The 23,080-nt window shown below is 42.9% G+C and overlaps 1 protein-coding gene across 5 annotated transcripts in view; it reads right to left on the bottom strand.

The window, feature by feature from the left end:
• ST3GAL5 (ST3 beta-galactoside alpha-2,3-sialyltransferase 5) overlaps positions 1–23,080 on the bottom strand; it is a 63,489-nt gene that overhangs the window by 24,431 nt on the left and 15,978 nt on the right. For all 5 annotated transcript variants that reach the window (XM_043985505.1, XM_043985503.1, XM_043985501.1 and 2 more), the window contains exons 2-3: positions 11,324–11,444; positions 4,970–5,081 (exon numbers count right to left, since the gene is read on the bottom strand). In XM_043985505.1, the coding sequence (XP_043841440.1) occupies positions 4,970–5,081; positions 11,324–11,442 (231 nt within the window). In that variant the 5' untranslated portion in view covers positions 11,443–11,444. The remainder of the gene's footprint in view (positions 1–4,969; positions 5,082–11,323; positions 11,445–23,080) is intronic.

Genomic DNA, 23,080 nt, shown 5'->3' with positions numbered 1-23,080 from the left:
CAGAAGGTGGACTCCAGCGCCCTTTGCCACATGGCTGAGAGTCCTAGCAAGTGTGTGGCCTGGGGCATACACAGCTTTGTTTGCACCCCAGCTCCTTCTTGCTCGTGAGTCACAGATGTGGCCAGCTCACCTCCACTACCTCCTGAATAGGAAGCCACTTCCAGCACAGGAATGATCAATGATTAATACTTTTGAGGGAATTTCAACAAGGAAAACACATTGATAATGTTCTGCATATACTATATACTGGAGGCAGCTAGGTGACTCAATAGATAGGCCGGGAGTCAAGAAGATCTGAGTTCAAATCCACCCTCAGACACGCCTAGCTGTGTGACCCTGGGCAAGTCACTTAACTCCTGTTTACCTCGATCTCCTCACATGTAAAATGGCTATTGTGAGGCTTAAATGAGATAATATCTCTAAAGTGCTAACTTAGCACAGTGCCGAGTATGTAGTAAGTGCTAGGTATGTGCTTATTCTCTCCCCCAGACAGAAATCAGGATTCTAGTCCCAGGCTTGCCTTGAGCGAGCTGGATGATCCCGGTCAACAATCTCTCTACAATTCACTTTCTTCAGCAGCTTTGAAACACCCTCACTTTTCGTGCTCCAAAGCAGTGAAAGTTTTCCCCCATCAGCCCACATTCCTTTCGCTTTATCTGTAAATGAGACCACGCTTACACTGTGCCCAGAGTCAGACGAGACTTCACAATTCTTTCAGGAAATACTCCCCTCCTGGGGCTGCAGGAATTCACAGGAATGTGAAACCACATGAAAAATTCAGGCAGCCCTGGGGCCAGTGATATGAGGACAAATCACTTTCCTTAGTCCCTATTCACAAGGATACCATTCTCCAACGACCCAAAACACCGAGAAGTGAGAATCTATAACCCATTCAATAGAGCCTTCATCATTGTTCAGTCGTGGCCGACTCTCTGGGACCCCATTTGGGGTTTTCTTGGCAGAGATCCTGGAGAAGATGGCCATTCCCTTCTCCAGCTCATTTTACAGATGAGGAAACTGAGGCAAATAGGGTTAAATGACTTGCCCAGGGTCACAGAGCTAGCAAGTGTCTGGGGCCAGATTTGAACTCAGGAAGATGAGTCTTCTGACTCCAGGCCCTGAGCTCTATGCACTATGGTGCCCCCTGGCAATAGAGCTCCTGGGTGGGAAGCATTTCTCCTTAGAAAGACAAAGAGCCCAACTCTTTACTTACTGACTCATACCTGCCTGGGTACTAACAGAATTAGCAAATTGGAAAGTCACTTAAAGATTCCTGACTTCCACCGGAAAGACCTTCCCCTCTACTTCTAGACAATATGGGAGATGGTGCTCCCAGACACAGTCTAGTTCTTACTTAGAAACTCCCAGCCCTTAAAGTCTTCTGCAACATGCAATGTTGGGGTTGATTTTCTACCCAATATTTTTCAGAGAAATGTTCCTCACTTTCTCTCTTAGAACGACCAGACCATGACAGAAGGTGGATTTCTGACACGTGATGACCTTTACTGAGACCATCACTCACAGCTGCACACAGCAAAGGCTCAGTAAAGGCTTAGCTGTTTGAGGGTAGTTCCCAATACATATACCACAGGCCTCTGGTTTGAGCGTTCCTTGAGAGAGACCTGGCTTCAAAGCTCAGCCCAGCCATTATCAATTATTAGTACGTTCTTGGGCAAGTCACTTAACCCTGTGATTTCCTCATTTGTAAAATGAAAGGGATGGATTTGATCTTTAAGGTCCCTTCTAGCTTTAAATCCTATGACCTAAGGCATACTATTTAGGGTTCCTCAAAAAAGAAAAAAAAATTAAGGGCAGCTAGGTGGTGCAGTGGGACAAAGCACCAGCCCTGGATTCAGGAGGACCTGAGTTTAAATCCAACCTCAGACACTTGACACTTAGTAGCTGTATGACCCTGGGTGAGTCACTGAACCCTCACTGCGCCGCAAAAAAAAGAAAAAAAAAAGAAAAAAGTCGAGAGGATAAAGTTAGTGATTAAAAAAAAAAAACTAATTCAAGTTCTCTATTGCCATGTTAAGAGTTAGGGATTTTTTCATTTGTTAAGAAGTTAATTAAGTAGCAAATAAATCCCCATGTCTCTGTAACAGAATTTCAGGCTATAATCAAATAAAACACACATGGTTATTCTGTCCCACAGTTAACTTGTCATGTGTTTACTGATAAGCACAAGAGCAACTGGGCCATATCTGGGCCATCCAGCTAACGGCCCCCAGCCTGTAAAAATGTAACTGGGAAACATTGAACAGAATGAGTAAAAATGCAGCACGTTCTGGGCAGTGTTAATTTGTGGTTTTCTAACTCAGTATGTGGCCTGCAGGGATCCATGTCTAGTTGAGTTTGACACCACTGTGATTCAAGATAACTAAGCACAGATGGTAAGGAGAATTCATGTAGATGAACGCAACTTCTGAACACAAATTTCATACAACCAAATAGAAGTTCTGCAGTTTTAAGGAAATCTTTGTTAGTCGTCCAGAATCTACAGTGTCGATGGATCTTAACCTTCATCTCTTGTGGGCAGTGACATTCATATTCATCAAAGGACAATAGTGTGTCTGTGTTGTTTGAAATTATATAGGGGTGCCTATCTCTGTCCCAAGTTTTAGGGAACTTAGCTGGGGTTTCTAATATATTGTTACTTAGAAATTAGAGGGGCAGTTAGGTGGCACAGTGAGTAAAGCACTGGCCCTGGATTCAGGAGGGCCTGAGTTCAAATCCAGCCTCACACACTTGACACTAGCTGTGTGACCCTGGGGAAGTCACTTAACCCTCACTGCCCCACAAAAAAGAAAAGAAATTAGAGGCTATTGCACCAGTTTGGGGCATTAAGCATTTATTAAAGTATACTAAATGTTAGTAAAGAAAGAGCACATGGCTCCCAAAGTTCAGAAGCCCTACATAACTAGGATAGAGAGCAAGAGCCAGAGGGTAGTGTGGGAGAGAGAAGAGAGACCCCCTTTGTCCCAAGGGTTTTTATCCTCTCACAGATAGAGGTGGGTCACTGTACACTGATCCAAGCTAACTGGCCAGTAACACTCAAGTCCATTGATTGGCATGACTTGAGGGTGGTTGCCTAGGTGGGTTAACTTCCTTTAGGTAGTCAGAAAGGTCAATCTACATTTCCTTTGCAGTTCTACTGACTCTGGGCTGGCCTCAAAAAAGGTCAGGCAAAGCTCCCTGGAGGGGAGAGTCCTCCGGGACCCCCCAAAACCCATTATTTTCTCACAATAGTAACCATGACAGACATCAACAGCAACAACAAAGGGCAAGAAGGGACACTCTGAAGTTTTTTTAATTGTCAAAGCATTTTCTATATCGATGAGAGTCGTTGAGGTGGTATCTGTCACACGGGAGGAGGTAGAGTTGGGAAGACCTGGTTTAGATGTCTGTCTCAGATGTCTGCTACCCACGTGTCCTCACCAAGTCACTTGACTTCTCCACCATCAAATGAGGAAGGTTGGACGGCACGGCCCATCTCATTTGAGCCTCATCTCCACCCTGGGAGGCAGACAGGAACGGGGACAAGAAGTGCAATCCCTTTGGTCTAGCAGGTCGGCACCTTCCCTGGACCTTTGAGGGTTCAAGTGACCTGTCACACATCACTCAACCAGTGTGTGCTGGAGGCAGGTCATGAACCTAGGCTTCCACTGTGTGATTTTGCGGGTAAGGAAACTGAGGCCCAGAGAGGTTAAAGAGTGGAGGAGCACATAGCTAGTAAATGCCAGGGACAGGATTTGGGCCCAGGTCTTCCTCATTCCAAGAGCTGTACTCTGCCTGCTACTGGATTTCCCACACTACCCCCTGGATTCTGTCTTCCTCTCCTTGTCACATGGCTTTCTGAAGTCTTCCCTCTTCCTGACCCCATCCTCTGCTTCTCTCCTTTTCCATACTCCAGAACCTAGACCAGCCATCCCCATGCCCTTCCCAGAAGTCCCAGCCCTCCAAGTCCTGGGTCCTCAAGGTTTAAGACATAAAAGCTTTGGTGGCAGACCTTGAGATCTGGGAAGGGCGGGACTACACATAAGTGCTCAAAGGCATAAAGCACTTTCCCCACATTGCCCTGTGGCGGTGGAGAAGGGTGACAGAACATCAATTCTGGATCCTTGGAGCTTCTGGACACATCAGCCTATGCTGGAGACCTAATGTGCTAGCGACAGCAGGACCTGCCAGGCCCAAGAACCAGCTCATGCACATCAGGAAGGACAAGCTCAGCGCTTTACAAATGAAAATATATTCGAAACTTACAACAACCCAGTGATCAAGGCTTAACTTGTTCAAGAGTATTTTTTCAAAGGGTTTGGCAGGAAAAGGGAAGGTAGAAATGAGCCGATTGCTTGAAAAAGTAAATGGAACAATAGAAAGGGTGGGTTTTTGTTGTTCAGTTGTTTCTTGAGCTTAGCTTGGGGAGACCGGGACCAGTAACTTGAAGGAATTTACTGAATATCTGAAAAAATTCTTTATAATCTTTTGGCGATGAGGCATCAGATCCATGATTTAATGCAGTGTTTCCCCAAACTACACTGGCCACAAATGCACTTCTGGGAAGCATCTTGATGGAGCCTAAAGTAGTGGCTAGGAAGTACAGAATCCTCCGAGGAGAAATGGAACAGGATCAGTGACATTTTAGAGCAAAGGAAGAGATAAAGTCTATTTTTTTTGGAGACAATGAGGGTTAAGTGTCTTGCCCAGGGTCACACAGCTAACTAAGTGTCAAGTGTCTGAGGCTGTATCTGAACTCAGGTCCTCCTGAATCCAGGGCTGGTGCTTTATCCACTGTGCCACCTAGCTGCCCCTGATAAACTCTACTGTCATAAGAAACAATCACCTTATATAATAAATATTTCATATTTTAGCAGCTGGATGCCACTAGAACGGGCATTTTCTTAAGGAAAATCAATTCACTCGAGTTTCACATTTGTACACAGAGCAAAATGATGAAGAAATATCAAACCTTGACACGCTCGGGATCCACGTAGTGCACCCTTTTCATGTCACATTCTTCAGTGCTGTAACTTAATTTGAGGATATAGAGGATCCACAATCCAAACACAAGTAGCAAGCATCTGAGGAGGGGACAATTCAATGATGAGAATTCTAGAATTCTAGATAGAATGTTAGAGATAAGGGCCTTGGAGACCCTCTAGTAGAAACGTATTTTACAAGAACAGTAAAACTGAAACATTAAGTGAAGAAATCATCTAAGCTTTCATTCAAGAAATTAATCAAAGCTTTAGCATCACAACCCATAAGAAGCTGACAGAGCCTTGAGAACAGGCACCATCTTGTTTTTCCACCGGGCATCCCCTTCCTCTTAGCATGCATGGTGTTTTGTTCATAAAGGAGAGGCACTTAAAAATGAGGTTTCGTTTTTTTTTTTTTTCTTTCATTCATTTATAAGAGTGAAAAAAAATTTAAATACCTCAGCTGGGAAAGCAAGGGACATTTCTTTTCTTGACTAATTTCTGTCTGTCAACTATTTGGATGCTTACTTTTGTAAAAATGCTGTTACAGAATACATTTAATTACAAATTGCCCCAATACAGTTCAAAACTCGCCTTCCAAATTGCAGCCATTTCAAAATTCAGTTAGTACTCACAAAAGAATGATGAGGAAACAATACACTGGCTGATCCTTGCTTTAACATTTAGCACTGGCTACTTTAAGACAAATTAAAAGCATTTAAAAGATTCAGCAAACTCACAGGAAAACCAAACACTTAGGAAACTGCTTAAGTCTTTCTTATCATTAGAATTAAAAAAAAAAAACCCACATAGGGCAGACACATTAAAAACAAAGACCATCTTCATTTCTAAGGAAACTGAGCAGTGCAGTTGTTGTGAGGCACTCTGCCTGAATACCTCTGTCTTTAAGGATGCTAATAGAAATTGGCTTAATGGCTTCTAAATTTCCATTATGACAGACTTCCTCTGATAATCCAGATAATTGCTCAATTTCTTCTCCTCTATTCCCTATGAAAGAGTAATGAGGGCACAAGGACCAAGAGCTGCAATCAGAGTATTCTGAAGATGAAATGTTAATGCACGTTCTTATCAATGCAATTTCCTTCTTTCTTCCACATCATACAAAACCAATTAAACAATGAAAGGGTAAGAGAGCTACGTGAGTTTTTAAATTACATAACTTGTACCTTCTCATAGTTTAAGGTAATTTTCTTTGTTTATACTGGACACCTCCCTCTTCATAAATGCAAGGTGATACTTCAAATTAGGCCCATTTTAATGTCCTGCTTTTAAATGGACCCACCACATCATACATCCTACTTCTTTGAATCCTTTTCTTGTGCCTTTCATCATTTGAAGTCTCTTCTAATTCTTTTCCCTGTTTTTCCACATCTTCCTTAACTATGGCTCCATACTTAAGGATCTAGTCTATAACTACCATAGTGCAATAGTTTTTAAGAGTATTTTTTCTTCCCTCCACAAATGAAATCAGTCCAGATTTAGTGAGTTCTGTGTTGTACACAAACAAATGTGCATAATCTAAACAACGTCCTGTCATGATGCCCCATCGAGGTGTGGAGGTGGCTCCAGCTTTCCCCAAGGCTTTGCCAGTAGAATGGAAGCTCTGGCAGGTCCTCGGGAAAGGGCTCCAGCGTGGCTTGCGTGAATCAGATTTGGGGCCCGGATTGGTGGTAAAGCCAACTGGTTCAGTCCCCTCATTTTATGGCCGAGGGACCTGAGAGTCCCGGATGTGAGAAGGGTCTGAACTTTTTGTGTTAGCATTCCTCACTGGGCAGGGAGTTCCTAAATAAACATCAATGCTGATGACCTCACAAGTGCTTTAGGGGAATAGTAAAGACCTCAGGGCAGGAGGGTCTTACTGAATATGGTTTTAAACAGTGAAGCTGAAGGTGCTTCTGGTATCTAGGAGGGAGAACTGACAAACTTTAGACGATCTGAATAATCCCATGCAAATATTTAAACTGAGCAAACCCCAGGAAAACTGAGGCTTTAATGCCCTGACAGATTTGGGTGCCCTCCCTCCATTGAGTACTTCCTCCTTAACCTCTATGTAGCTCTCTGTCCACAGCTGCTTACCTGTTGTCTGGGATCCCCTCAAGGGAAGGAGCTGTCCTTGGCCTTTTTGGGGGGTGTTCTAGTGCTCAGCCATTCTTGGCACTTACTAAGTGCTTAGTGACTGACCATGGTGCAGGATTCTTGACCTAGGGTGATCAGAGTGGGAAAGCTCACAGGACCTTACCAGGAATCTTGGAGGAGTCTAACGTATACATGGGAGACTTTTTGGGAGGATAGACTTCAAGGTTCCATAGGTCAAATCCTTTTTTTGTAACAAACATCGTGGGACCTTGTATTCTGAACATCTTTCAGTCAGTTGTGTGGTTGTGAATGTATGGTTGGCTGTAGAAAGTTTGTTGCAGATGCCTTCTCACATCATTATCAAGGACACCTTTGCCACATCTAGATCATTTTCAAAGATTTTATGCCTATTGAAAAGTCCTCTATGAAGTCTAGTCCCCGTGCTTTGCTACAGGTGACCCTTGGTTCTGGTTGGCTCTGTCAGTGCACGCAAGCTCTGGGAGACTCTACTCAGCGGCAGAGTTTTCCCCTGTGGTTCTGGTGACAGAGCATGTCCACTACCTGAGGAAGAACACAACTAAAGCTAGAGCTGCCTGGCCACTAGGTGAAAAATGAAAAGCTGCCCTCAGTCCTGTGTTGGCCACCTCCCCCTTCTGCAATGATGGTGGGAGAGTGGCAGGATGTGGGGAGGGGGTGCGAAGAGGAGTCACCATTCATGCCCTGTCTACCAGCTGGCTATACACCAATGAATGAGATCACCTGGAAGAACTGGACTGGTGAATGTTGCCACTGCAGTCTAAATGAGGCCACAGGATAGGAGGCAGCTGCCACAGAATTGGGAGAGCTGATTTCATCATCGACTCAAGGGAAACAAAGAAATGGAGCTTTGTATATGTCGGGTAAAAAAGCCACGGACCAGTGGACGTCCCTTGTCTTAAGGGTTAGACAGACCCGGCACATGCTCCAGAGTACCCTTGGGCAGGGGCTAATACTGTACACTGCAGAGAAGATGAAGTCACAGACCCAGCACTCACTCCCTTTCCCCTAATTAAACCGAAATATCACCCTTGCACACTCAGTTTTCTTGGTTTGCAGTGATTATAATGAACAGCAGCCCTTACCCAAGAAATCCTCTATGAAAATAACTATTTACGTGTCAAAAGCAGCTACAGAAGATGAGGACAATGTAGAAAGGTCCTATAAAGAAACACATGAGTTCTTCCAAACCAAGTATACAAACCACTTAAAACTCAGTGGGCCCCTAAGAAGACAGTCCAAAGCAGGTGGGGGAAAATCTGGCTTAGGGTTAAAAAGAAAAAGAGGCCAAAGGATTGAAGATTATTACCCCTCACTTCACAAACACTCTTCCCAAAAAAGGTTGGAAAGTGAGGTCCTTGGTGAACCCCAAACATTAGCTATGACTGGGCACAGATGTGGTTGTTGTCTCGGGATCTGTCATCTGCACGTAGACAGGCCATACTAAAGCTGGAAAAGACATTAGAAGCCATTTTACAAAATAGGAAACTAAGACTCAGAAAAATTAAACCACTTGTCCAAAGTCACACAGGGGATGAGTGGCAGAGCCAGAATGAAAACTCAGGACCTCTAACTCCAAACCCACAGCTCTTTCCCCCATGACGTCTTTACGGCAAAAGTCAAAATCACTGGAAGGAAGGGTCAAGATAAAAAGACGGGACACGCAATGACAAAAGGTTCCACACTGACCTAATTAAATAAGCTATTGGTGCCCACACTGGGAAGTGGTCACTTGAACATCACAAGCTATCACCACTGTGAAATAATGACCACAAAAAGAGCCCACAAGCCTGGCCAGGAACAGATGTGAAAGCCAACAACAACAGTGATTTAGAAGATTTAGAAGACTGACAGTGGAAGATTATAGGCAATTTCCTATAAGAAAGTGTTAGTAAAAATCTAAGTGTGTGGGTGCGTGTGTGTGGTAAGTCCCCAGGCAAGTCTTGGGTCATACTCACGTCTCTGTGTCACTGAGCTACAGTAACGCACTAATGCCATCTCATTCCTCAGCTGTTGTTGCCGCTCTTGTTCCCTTCTCAAGTCCCCTTCATTTTATCTGTACATGTTGTAACCTCACCACTACTACTCCCCGCCCCCAGGAGAGTACAAGATCCCTCATTTCTGTGATGGTTTCACTTTGTGTTTGTGGCCCTTCACAGGCAACATCAAGTCTGGCACATAATAGACACTTGATGCTTTTTTGTTTGGTTGTTTGTTTGAATTCATGGCTTTGTTTCTATGGAGAAGTAGAGGGTAAGTTCTAAATCAGGACCTCATCAGTTAGAGTACTTTCTCCCATATTCTTCCCCCAAACCCCTAAATCTGCAATTCACAGGGGTCCCAAGAGGCTTTAGTGACAACAGCAAGGGCAGAAGAAGAGGGGGAGGCTGTTACAAACAGGAGAAGTCACAGTGAAAGGAGAGTAACCCTAGACATAGTGAAGGGCGAGAATGGCTGGGAGAGAAGCAAATCCCTAACTGGACTAGCTATTTGTAAATATGAGCCACTTAGAAGCTGAGTCTCTGCAAGCCAGACCCTCCATGAATGTCGAAAGGAAGGGTAAAATGGGAGGGAGAATGGAATCAAAGAGGAGAAAAAAACCAGCTTATTTGAATGCTATAAATTAGCATTAGAGCAAATATATATATATATATGCTAACTATGATGAGACGGCCACAGTTGTTCAAGGAGCTTTTTCTATTTCCTGTCAAATATTCTGCTTTTCCAGCTAAAGGGGGATTACTGTTACTGGGAATGGCTCAAAGTTTATAGTGTCACTACCCTACTGACTTAGATCAAAAAAGCCTCAGCCCACTCCACCCCACACTCACTCCCTAAGTGGAAATGATTTGCTAAAGGCTGCCTGACAGATGGGTCTGTGTATAGCACAATCAGAGCCACCAGGCAGTGTCCAGAGAAGCAAGTATGACCTAACACTACAGCTTCTTTGCTGAACAATTAAACATCAGGAGACATCTAGCCCAATTCACAGACTATGTTTAAGAGTATATGGCTTGGGGTGGCTAGGTGGCGCAGTGGATACAGCACCGGCCCTGGATTCAGGAGGACCTGAGTTCAAATCTGGCCTCAGACACTTGACACTTATTAGCTGTGTGACCCTGGGCAAATCACTTAACCCCCATTGCCCTGCAAAAAACAAAAAACAAAAAACAAAACAAAACACAAAAAAAAGAGTATATGACTCTGGGGGGCAGCTAGGTGGAGCAGTGGATAGAGCACCGGCCCTGGAGTCAGGAGTCCCTGAGTTCAAATATGGCCTCAGACACTTAACACTTACTAGCTGTGTGACCTTGGGCAAGTCACTTTTTTTTTTTTTTTGGTGAGGCAACTGGGGTTAAGTGACTTGCCCAGGGTCACACAGCTAGTAAGTGTCAAGTGTCTGAGGCCGGATTTGAACCCAGGTACTCCTGAATCTAGGGCTGGTGCTTTATCCACTGTGCCACCTAGTCGCCCCCTCTTTTCTTTTTTTTTTTAAAGAACCAATCTTTAGGTACCAGGGGGATGCTCTTCACCAATGGTGCCATATGTTAACATATATATGCCCATCTGTAATCCTTGGGCAAGCATACGGTCAGAACAGTTTCCGGGGTCCTCCAGATCATGATAAAGCCTGGGCCAATGGAGCATATTACCCTCACTCTCCCCAAGATGAGAAGCAGCAGACACCTCAGATTCCAATAGCATCCTCTACAGGAGACTGCTGAGGTCTCCAATATCAAGGGATTGCTGCACCAACATCCACATTCTTCCCTAAGCAGTGATTTTTTTTTGTTGTTCTCCTGACCTCCAAGGGATGCAGACCCCACGGGCAACAGAGAAGTGATGAAGGGGTGGGAGTGGGTGGCTGGACAGCATGTAACTGATAGAGTGATTGTACTAATTTTATTCTTTGGTAGATTAAATAAAAGCAGAGCTGGGATGAGGGTGGGGGAAATGCTAAGGGGGAAAATGGAGAAGGGAGAAGGGAGGTAGGTGGTCAGCTTTCACACTTCAATTTCAATCTTCTAGAATACTCATTTTCCTCATTAGTTATGGAAGCAAATTAAAGCAAAGCACCCCGATTCACTTTGAATCCTTATCAGGAACCAGTTATCAAAACTAATTCCCATCAAAATCATGGTATTTAACAGTCAAAAACTACAAGCTTTGTCCAACCTTTTTTCAGAACTCCTATGATGAGTCGGACTTACTTGAGAATGTCTTTTAATAACAGGCCGGGTCTTCTCATCTTTTTTGGAGGCTGGGCATAACGTGGCAGGGAAGAAGGGCAATCACTCTTCAGTTTCAGATAGTTATACTCATTTGACATTGCTGTTAAGAGACAGAAAAGAGGGGGGTGAAAAACAGAAAATGGGAGAGAGCTAGAAGAGAGAAAAGAGGAGAAAAGGGAGGGGGAAAGATGTTATGTACTTGGGCAACAAGCAAAACCATGTTTCCCATTCAAGGTATTCTCTGATTATTTATTTCAGCTGAACGAGCTTATTTGGAACAACACCATTTTACAGGGAGCATTGTCTGCCTCAAAGTAGAAACCCTAAATGTCTAAGCTCCTCTTAGGCGCTGACATGCCAAGCACAGGATGGCCCAGCCTGGCAGGCAGAAAGATTTCTACCCCACACTCCCAAAGACCTAGAGCCGTGCAGAGCATGCGGTGGCCTTGCCCGAGCCCCCCTGAGGAAGGATGCAAAGGATTGAAGGAGAATGCCCAGGCCTCCTGCTCCAGTCTGGACTTATTCCTTCCCAGACATTCTCATCAAGGCCATGAAGCTGCCTGTCAGATCAGGATCCTTGAGTGAGCGGGAGAAGGAGCCTTACAAAGCCAGCTAGCCGAATCCTCCCATTTTATACACGAGGGACAACAGATCTTCCCAGTGCGGGGCAGGAAGTCTGCAAACCCAGAACTAGCTCTGTCCTATCAAAGCGGCTAGCAGCTCTCTCTGCGGTCATCACCTCTGTGCGCCGTGGTATTTCTCCTACTTTTCCCCACAGGAGGCGATACAAGAGTACCCTGGAAACAAGGCTAGCATTGGTGTCAGGAACACATGGGAATGTGAATCCTCACTCAGATTCTTAACAGAGAGGGGAGGCTGTACAAGTTATTCTGAGCCTCAGTCTTCTCATACAGTGTGACAGGGCTGACCAAACCTCAATTGTTAAACGACTTCAACTGTCTGCCTTGGGAGGCTCTCTATCCCCATTCATAAAGCATAGAAGGACGGGTTAAGTTGCAAGTGCAAACCTTTCTCAGAGAACATAAATGAACGACACACTGCTTGCTAGAGAATATGTGAGTGTGTGTGTAAATACATTGGTAAACTGAAGGCTTATCTCCCTAACAGAATCCGTGTGAAATCAGTCTCTCTGTCTCTTGGTCTCTGTCATTCTCCACCCCCACCCCCACCCCCATCCCTAGCTGTCAACTTTTCTCCCACTCACTCCTATCCTCAGCCCCTCTCCTCTCTCCCTCCCTCCCCACCCCTCCCTTTCTCTCTCTCTCTCTCTCTCTCTCTCTCTCTCTCTCTCTCTCACACACACACACACACACACACACACACACACACACACACACACACACACACACACACACACACAGATGTGGAATCCAAACAGAATGCTGTAATTCTGAGCAAAGCCTTCTTTGTTCTCCCTAGACAACAAAGGGCTCCAAGGTCATTCCCTTAGGCTCCAGTCAAACTAGTTAGAGACAACAAAACATTCTTTAGGATACTTGAATTACTCCTCAATCCCTCATCCTTACCTAAGTGAGTTCACTATTTTGCCTAACAAAGGCAGGTGGGTGGCCCAGTGGATAGACTTGGACCCGGACCCAGGAGGACCCAGGAAGACCCAAGTACAAATCCAGCCTGGTATACAGCAAGCACTTAATAAATAGATGTCTTATTTATCTATTTACTCCTCATGCCTGGTCAATAATCCTTCCTCATTCACTGCCACTCCTCAGAATCCTTATTATCATCCCCTTGAAGAGCCAGTTCAGATGCTGCCGTCCCTGATGCCCCCCTCAGCCATCAGTGCTTTCTCGTACCTCCATTTATCCTGCAATTATGTGTACACATTTTATCCCTCTCCTCTTTAGGAAATATGGCAGACTGTTTCCTGTTTATCCCGGCTGGCCATCCAAATGCAAGGGACATGATAAATGTCTGTTGATTTGGAATTTAAGGCTGAAAGGGAAAACCAGAAAAACAACCTATACAAGACAACATAAAAGACAAGGAAAACAATAACAAACTAAACTCTATGCAATGACGGTGAGCAAGGCTGGGGAAACGAAGACGTGCACTTTCTTTCCTGCTCTGCAGAGGCCTAGTGCCTCAGCAGCCCCCGCAGGTAACAAAGGACCCCCACCAGAACATACTCCCCAAGGCTCTGCTCCGTCCCTCAGGGAAGACCCACAGAGGGGAGAGAGTGGCTTCCTGAGGCCATTCCACTTGGGACAGCTCTCAGCAGCAGCAAGCTTTCTGATGCCCAGCTGAACTTGGCACCTTTACAACTTCTACCCAAACAGAGCCAGGCCCAGCCTTTCCCCACAAGAGAGCCATTCAGGTACTTGAGTACGGCCTCACGCCTCTCCCTCCTACCCCTCCGAATCTTCTTTTTCCCAGGCTAAACTGATCCTCGTGTCATGAGGTCCTCCAACATCCTGGTTGTCCTCTAGAGACATGACAAGCCACACTGCCCAGGATGGAGGTAAAACAAGGGCAGAACACGGTGAAATTATCGCTTTGTTGCTGCAAACGATGCCTCCCCCCCCCCCCCCCGCCCCGCCCCGCCCCGCCCCGAGCTGAGTCTGCCACACCACACTGCTAACCCCTGTGGAGCTTTCAGATCCTTTTCAGAACAACTGCTGCCCCTCCATGCCTCCCCCATCTTCTTTTTCTGTACCCGCTGAATTTCATTTTATTAGATTCAGCCCAATACTCCAACATGCCCAGGTCCATTTGGATCCTGATTCCACCATCCACTGTGTTAGCTCTCTTGCCCAGCTTTGTGCCACCTGTAAACTGGATGAACCTCCCATCTATGTCTTTATCCATGACACTGACAAACATTATTAACCAGCACAAAGTCAGGTACAAGTCCCTGGAGTTCTCCACTGGTAAGTTCTTGGCACAGCGTCACTAATGATGACTGAATCCAGCCATCTAAGTTCTCATGCTATCTGACTCTGTTATCATCAAATTCCTCTCACCTACTAGTTTAGTAATCTTGTCAAAAAAGGAAATAATGTTAGTCTGATATGACTATGGACGGAAAACACCACGTATATTATCAGGCTTGATTGGGTAGTTTGGCTGAGCTGCTTTTCCTCCCTTTCTTTGTTATGAGAGAAGGCTCCTTGTGTGTTGGGGAGGGGTGAGATGGGGTCTATTTGGAAATAATCATCATAAAACATATCAATAAAATTATTTTTTTAAAAAAAGTGATGATGCATCCAACGATGACTAAGCCTGGAAAAAGCATAAGGAAAATCCTTGACTAAGCCAGATTCTCAAACCACATAACTGGGGGCTAAAGTAGTAAATTCTGGAAGCCAAATCCATGGCAACAGAAACTGGTCGATATCAAGACTATGGAAAGACATAAGTTAATAAGAAAAAGGAAGATAAGACGAGTCAGACACATATCACTGGAGCTGAAGACCAAGCTTTACTGCAAGAATTTTTGTAACTTATAAGTGTAACTGTCACACACCCACTACCCCGAATACACAGTCACCCCTGAATATTCCCTGAGAAAACTTCTTAAACATCACCTTTAAAATGCCTACAACAGTGGTTCCCAAACCTCCCAAGTATGAAAACCCTCCAAAAAAAGTCATGTGCTCATTTGGAACTATGCCCAAAGGGCTATGGGACTGTTCATACCCTTTGACCCAGTGATACCACTGCTAGGTCTGTATCCCAAAGACACCATAGAAAAGGGAAAAGGACCCACATGTACAAGAATATTTATAGCAGCTCTCTTTGTGGTGGCAAGGAATTGGAAATTGAGGGAATGCCCATCAATAGGGGAATGGCTAAACAAGTTGTAGTATATGAATGTAATGGAATACTATTGTGCCGTAAGAAACGATGAGCAGGAGGAGTTCCAAGAAACCTGGAAGGACTTACATGAACTGATGCTGACTGAGAGGAGCAGAACCAGAACACTGTACATAGTAACAGGAACTTTTTGTGATGAACGGTGGGGTTATACTTGGCTCATCTCAGCAGTGTAATGATCCAAAACAGTTTCAAAGAACTCATGATAGATAGAAAATGTTCTCAATATCCAGAAAAAAAGAACTGTGAATTATGAATGCAGATTGAACTATACTGTTTCTACTTTTGGACTGTTTTTTTCCTTCCTTTTTGAGGTTTTCCCCTTGTGCTCTGATACTTCTTTCACAATGTAGAAATATATTTAATGGATTGTTTTGCAAGTTTGTGTTTTGTTTTGTTTTTTGGTGGGGCAATGAGGGTTGACTTGCCCAGGGTTACATAGCTAATAAGTGTCAAGTGTCTGAGTTCAGATTTGAACTCAGGTTCTCCTAAATCCACGGCCATGTTTAATGTGATTGTACATACACAATCTAAAAAAAAAAAAACTCATGTGCTCCAGGAAAGTGGGCAGGCCATACCCAATCTGAAGCTACACCAGAAAGCAGCAGTCATCAAAACTATTTGGTCCCGGCTAAGAAATAGAGTGGTAGATCAATGGAATAGGTTGGGCACAGGAGACACAGTAGTAAATGACTATAGCAATCTACTGTTTGATAAACCCAAAGATTCCAGCTTCTGGGATAGGAACTCACTATTTAACAAAAACTGCTTGGAAAACTAGAAGACAGTATGGCAGAAACTAGGCATAAACCAACATCTTACACCATATACCAAAATAAGGTCAAAATGGGTACATGATTTAGACATTTAGGGAGATACCATAGGTAAATTAGGAGAGGAAGGAATGGTTTACCTCTCAGATCTATGGAGAGGAGAACAATTTTTGACCAAAAAGAGATAGAGAATATTGTGAAATGCAAAATGGATGATTTTGATTACATTAAATTAAAAAAGGTTTTGTATAAACAGAGGCATTGCAGCCAAAATTAGAAGGGAAGCAGAAAGCTGGGAAACAATTTTTACAACCAGTGTTTCTGATAAAGGCCTTATCTCTAAAATATTTGGGGAACTAAATCAAATTTATAAGTCACTAAATCAAATTTATAAGAATGCAAGTCATTCCCCAATTGAGAAATGGTCAAAGGATATGAACAGGCAGTTTTCTGATGAAGTAATGAAAGCTATCTATTGCCATATGGAAAAATGCTCTAAATCACTACTGATTAGAGAAATGCAAATTAAAACAACTCTGAGGTACCACCTCACACCTATCAGATTGGCTAATATGACAAAAAAGCAAAATGATAAATGTTGGAGAAGATGTGGGAAAACTGGAACACTAATGCACTGTTGGTAGAGCCATGAACTGATCCAACCATTCTGGAGAGCAATATAAAACTGTGCATACCTTTTGACCAAACAATACCACTACTCGGTCTATATCCCAAAGAGGTGATAAAAAGGGGGAAAGGACACACATGTACAAAAATATTTATAGCTGCTCTTTTTGTGGTAGCAAAGAATTGGAAATTGAGGGGCTGCTCATCAATTGGGGAATGGCTGAACAAGTTGTAGTATATGAATGTAATAGAATACTATTGTGCTGTAAGAAATGATAAGCAGGTGGATTTCGGAAAGACTTACATGAATTTGATGTTGAGTGAAATGAGCAGAACTAAGAGAACATTGTACACAGTAACAGCAATATTGTGTGATGATCAACTGACAGATTTAGCTCTTCTCAGCAATACAATGATCCAAGGCAATTCCAAAGGACTCATGATGGAAAATGCTCTCCAAATCCAGAAAAAAGAATTGTGGATTCTGAATGCAGATTGAACCATACTGTTTCCACTTTTGGTTGCTTATTTTGTTTTTGTTTTTTGAGGGTTTTCCCTTTTGTTATAAAAAACAAATGTTAGGGGCAGCTAGGTGGCACAGAGGATAAAGCACCGGCCCTGGATTCAGGAGGACCTGAGTTCAAATCCGGCATCAGACACTTAACACTCACTAGCTGTGTGACCCTGGGCAAGTCACTTAACTCCAATTGCCTCACAAAAAAAAAAAAGAAAGAAAGAGAGAGAGAAAGAGAGAAAGAAAGAAAGAAAGAAAGAAAGAAAGAAAGAAAGAAAGAAAGAAAGAAAGAAAGAAAGAAAGAAAAGAAAAGAAAAAAATGTTGAAAACTATCTTTAGGGGCAGCTGGGTGGCACAGTGGATAGAGCACTGACCCTGGATTCAGGAGGACCTGAGTTCAAATCCAGCCTCAGAAACTTGATAATTCCTAGCTGTATGACCCTGGGCAAGTCACTTAACCCCAATTGCCTCACCAAAAAAAAAAGAAGAAGAAGAAGAAGAAGAGAAAAGAAAAGAAAAAGAAAACTATCTTTACATGTGACTGGAAAATAATAAAATAATTTTATGATTTTTAAAAAAAGTCATGTGCTCTCCCCTACCCAGAGAAGGTAGTTGGATCATCGGTTATCTACTAGTTGAGAAAATAGGTAATGGGGAGGTGGGAGCTACTGTGCTTAAATTAATTTTATTTTATTAATCACTGTAGAGCTACATAAATTTAAAAATAGTAATATGGCTGTGAGACATTACTTATTCAACCTACAGAAGGTATTCTTGAGAGTCTGGTACAGAGTAAGCATTATCAAAACGTTAGATTTTTTTTTTTTTTTTTGGCAAAGCAATGGTGGTTAAGTGATTTGCCCAGGGTCACACAGCTAGTAAGTGTCAAGTGTCTGAGGCCAGATTTGAACTCAGATACTCCTGAATCCAGGGCCAGTGCTTTATCCACCGCGCCATCTAGCTGCCCCCAGATATTACTTTCATCATAATTATTTTCATTACTATTATTTCTTATGCTGTCATTTAATGAACTTCCCAGCTCCTATAGGTTGGGAATCAATAATCTAAGGGGTTGGTGTGCTAGCATCAGGAAGTAGTGGAAAGTATGATGATGGGGGTGGGGGAACTGGGGATAGAAAGAGGAAGATGGCAAGTGAAACTTCTGTCATTTTCCCCTTGAAAGGATCATTAAGATGATAAATTTAGTGCTGAAAAGGGTCTCACCCTCTGGATGTAGAACTGAGCACTAAGGGTTGATTTGCCCAGGGTCACATGGCCATGTCTGGGTCTCCCTCTCTCCTACCTCCTAGATATCTGTGTATATGTATATCTATATGTATATGTATGTATCATGTGTATTTTTTTCATTTTCTTTGTGAATTGAAGCCAGGAACATGGATAAGGGAAATAAACCCTATGTAAGAATGAATGTCAAACCTATACTCCCTCAGCTATCACTGTGCTCCAGGAGAGCATATTTCTAATTCCCATTCAGATAAATAATTGGTGTTAATATTTCCGACAAATAAAAACCAAACTGAAATGATGTTAAAAACTGCTCTGCCTCCCCCACTGGACTGTTACCAACCTATCAATCAAGAAGCATTTACTGGGGGCAGCTCGGTGGCGCAGTGGATAAAGCACTGGCCCTGGAGTCAGGAGGACCTGAGTTCAAGTCTGGCCTCTGACACTTGGCACTTACCAGCTGTGTGACCTTGGGCAAATTACTTAACCCTCATTGCCCCGCCCCCCAAAAGATCAGCTATAAATATTTTTGTACATGTGGGTCTCTTCCCCTTTTTTATGATCTCTTTGGGATATAGACCTAGTAGTGGTATCACTGGGTCAAAAGGTATGTATAGTTTTATACCCTTTTGGGCATGGCTCCAAATTGCTCTCGAGAATGGGTGGATCAGTTCATGGCTCCACCAACAATGCATTAGTGTTTCAATTTTCCCACATCTTCTCCAACATTTATCATTTTGCTTTTTTGTCATATTAGCCAATCTGATAGATGTGAGGTGGTACCTCAGAGTTGTTTTAATTTGCATTTCTCTAATCAGTAGTTATTTAAAGCATTTTTTTCATATGGCAATAGATAGCTTTCATTATTGCATCTGAAAAGTGCCTGTTCATATCCTTTAACCATTTCTCAATTGGGGAATGACTTCCATTCTTATAAATTTTATTTAGTTCCCTAAATATTTTAGAGATGAGGCCTTTATCTGAAATACTGGTTGTAAAAATTGTTTCCCAGCTTTCTGCTTCCCTTCTAATTTTGGATGCATTATGTCTGTCTGTACAAAACCAATTTTTAATTTAATGTAATCAAAATCATCCATTTTGCATTTCACAATATTCTCTATCTCTTTTTTGGTCAAAAATTGTTCTCCTCTCCATAGATCTGAGAGGTAAACTATTCCTTCCTCTCCTAATTTACCTATGGTAACACCCTTTATATCTAAATCATGTACCCATTTTGACCTTATTTTGGTATATGGTATAAGCTGTTGGTCTTTGCCTAGTTTCTGCCATACTATCTTCCAGTTTTCCCAGTGGTTTTTGTCAAATACTGAGTTCCTATCCCAGAAGCTGGACAGACTCTTGAAGGGATGGCACTAGGAGCTCACAAGAAAAGCTACCTGGGACTTCTAGCCAAGGTGGCAGCCTGAACAGAGGCAGCCCATTAAAAACCTAAAATCCATACCCGACTTAATACTGATCAAGAAGTAGAGTGGGGAAACGAGTGATTTCTTCTATCCCAGAACTGCACAAAACATTAGCCAGAAGCCCCAGTAGGAAAGGCAGCCACCACAAAGCTTGTGCCAAAGAAGGCAAACAAAGCAGCAGTCTCCTGGCAGAACTCAAGAAGGACCAAGGTCCCGTGGGCAAGACTTTCTGCCTGAAGGCCCTCTGGGAAAGCCCCAGCAAAGTCAGAAAAGCCCAGGATGGGAACCTCGGGGCACAGGCATGAGCAGAGCAGAGTCCCAGGGACTCCAAGATCCCTACCACTCAGTCCCATGACACCAAGAAGGGTTTAAGGATTCAGCACTGTGAACCTCAAAGATGGAGAACTATTCACTCTGGGAGGTGGAGATCAGCACTAAAAGCCAGAGGATCCAAATCAAGACCGAGCAGGCCTGACCATCTGCCCCAAATGTACAGCAGGGGGAGGAGCCTGGCCCTGATACAAAATTATAATCAGCAACTAAAGCTGAAGTGACAAGTGAAACAAAGAAAATAACACCTTTCAAAAATTATGTCAAATCCAGAGATCCCAAAAAAGGAGAAAGAACTTCCATAACTGTAATCAAAGTACTCAAAGGGGGGGGGGAAGCATTTTCCACAAGAACTACATGAATACCTAAAAGGAATGTAACAAGAAATTTTAAAATGAAAAAAAGTCTTTGGAGGACAGAATTAGAAGAATAACTAAGTTAGACTAGAACTGAGTAAGCCTTACTTGACAAATGGAATCCTTGAAAGTAAGACTAATCAAATGGGAGCAAAAAATATTAGAATAGAATTAGAAGATTGAAAAAGAGAGAAGAAAATATAAGAAATCCTTGCAAAAAACTGATTAGGAAATTAGTCAAAAAGGAAATTTAAGAATCACAGACTCCCTGAAAACTATGATAAAAAAGTCTGAACACTATATTTCATGAACTCATAAGTGAAAACTGCCCAGCTCCATTAGAACCAGAGGGCAAAAACAGAGTCCACCAATCACCTCTTGAAAAGAATTCCAAAAGGAAATGTCACAGGAATGTCCTAAGGAAAATCCAGAGCTTTCAGGTCAAAGCGGGGAAGGGGGGGAGAGGAGGAGATGGAAAAAATATTCAGAAAGTTGTTGTTCAAGTACCAAGGAACCAGAGTTGGGTTCATACAAGACCTGGCAACTTCTAAAAAAAAAAAAACCAACCCAGAGGGGATCTTAGAATACAGTATTCCAAGAGGCAAAAGATACAGGCTTAGAACCAAGAAGAACTTACTCTGAAAAATTTACTCTAATTTCAAAAGGAAAAAGAAGTAGACCTTTAACAGAATAGAGGTTGTTGTTCAGTCATATCTGATTATCCATGACCCCATTGAGGGTTTTCTTGGCAAAGATACTGATGTGGTTTGTCATTCGCTTCTCCAGCTCATTTTTATAGATGTGGAAACTGAGGCAACCAGGGTTAAATGACTTGCCTAGGGTCAGTTAGTGATTATCTAAGACCAGATTTGAACCTCAGGCTGATGTTCTATCTACTGAGCCATCTAGCCGTCTCCAAGGCAAACGGAAGTTAAGTGACCTTGCCCAAAGTCACATAGGTGGTGTCTAAGGCTGGATCTGAACTGTCTTCCTGACTCCAGGCCTAGCACTCTACCCACTGAGCCATCTACCTGTGTCCAGAATAGAGGAATTTCCATCATTTCTGATGAAGAGCTCAGAGCCTGAATAGGGACTGAGGAATATAGGAAATATAAACACAAGAGTTTGGAGAAACCTAGAAAAGTTAATATGTTTAGAAAGGACATGTATCATGATCTAGTGCTAACATTTTGATGGGGGAAAAGAACCCCAAGTGTCCTTCAGAACCTCATTGTATTCAAAGGGGGGCACTGTGGGTTAAATAAGGAAAACAGAGGACCTGGGGCAGATTAAGTTAATTGGTTTTGAGGGTTTGAAGAGGAAAAACAGAAGAGAAAGGAAAAGGAAAAGGTGTGACTGCAGAAAGAAGGAAACAGAGGTAGTACTTGCTATTTCTCACAAAAGGCACAGGATAAGATTATGAATAAGGGGTGGGAGGAGAGGGCATCAGATAACCCTAACTCCTGTCTGAAATAGGCAGAGGAGGGTTGCGCGCGCACGTACACACACACACACACACAGAGCTGTAAAAATACAGCAAACTCAATGGGAAAACACACAAGGAATGGTGTGTGTGTTGATGGGGAAGGGTAGTTAAGAGGAAGGATAATGATGGGATGGCCACAAGCACAACAAACTTCCTGATCCTGAAGAGGAAATTAAAAGGGAGAAAATACAATTAGAATAGAAACAAAATTAGAAGCTAAATAAATGCCCACCAGTTGTGGAAGGGCTGAACCAACAGTGGTGTGGGATGACGCATTACCTCCTTTGTAACAGAATGGCAATGGGCTCAAGGTACACAAAGACACACTCTGGACATGGTCATTGTGTGGATTTGTTTTTCTCGACTAAACATGTTTGTTGTAGAGGGTTCCCCCCCCCCTCTCTAATTGGGGAGGGGTGGATTTGGGTTAGCAATGGTAATGGCAAAAAAAGCCATTTAAAAATGCATACAAGGTAACATGGGCAAGGGACAGTTTTCAAAATCACTTGGAATTCTTAATTAAAAAAAAAACAAGTGTGAATATTCAGTTTCTTATACAATCCCCTTTTATGTTCAACTGTGTATACATAAATGCTCTTTTTTTAAAGTTCAAAATAAAAAATAAGATTAACAACACATTAAAACCCCCCACCAAAAAAATAAGTCAAAACAAACAAAACAAAACAAAACATTAAAAATAAACAAAGGGCTTATGAAATAGGTGGTGCTTGAGTTGAGTCCTAGACTGTAAGAGTTAGAAGAACAATTGAGGCATTAGAAATAGCCACTCGGAAGGCAAGGAGATAGGAAATAGAAAAGCAAGAGGGTCAACATGGCTAAATCCTAGAAATCACAGAGGGGAATAGAACGTATGAGGCTTTTAAGGTAGGAAAGGGCCAGGCTATGAAGAACATTAAGTGCCCAACAACTGATGCCATACTTAATGTTGGAGGTAACAGAGAGTCACTAGAGTTTATTGGGAGGGAGAGAGGGATACTTCTGTTTTAGGAAAATCACACTGGCAGCTTATGAAGGATGGTTTGGAGTTGGGAGGGAATTAAGACAGGGAGACCATTCAGAAGACCACTGCAACAGTTCAGGTGAGAGCTCATGCGGAGAAAGGTAT

The sequence above is a fragment of the Dromiciops gliroides genome, chromosome 2, assembly GCF_019393635.1.
Source record: "Dromiciops gliroides isolate mDroGli1 chromosome 2, mDroGli1.pri, whole genome shotgun sequence".
In the NCBI taxonomy this organism is placed as follows: Eukaryota; Metazoa; Chordata; class Mammalia; order Microbiotheria; family Microbiotheriidae; genus Dromiciops; species Dromiciops gliroides.
This window is presented reverse-complemented; position numbering and strand designations above follow the sequence as displayed.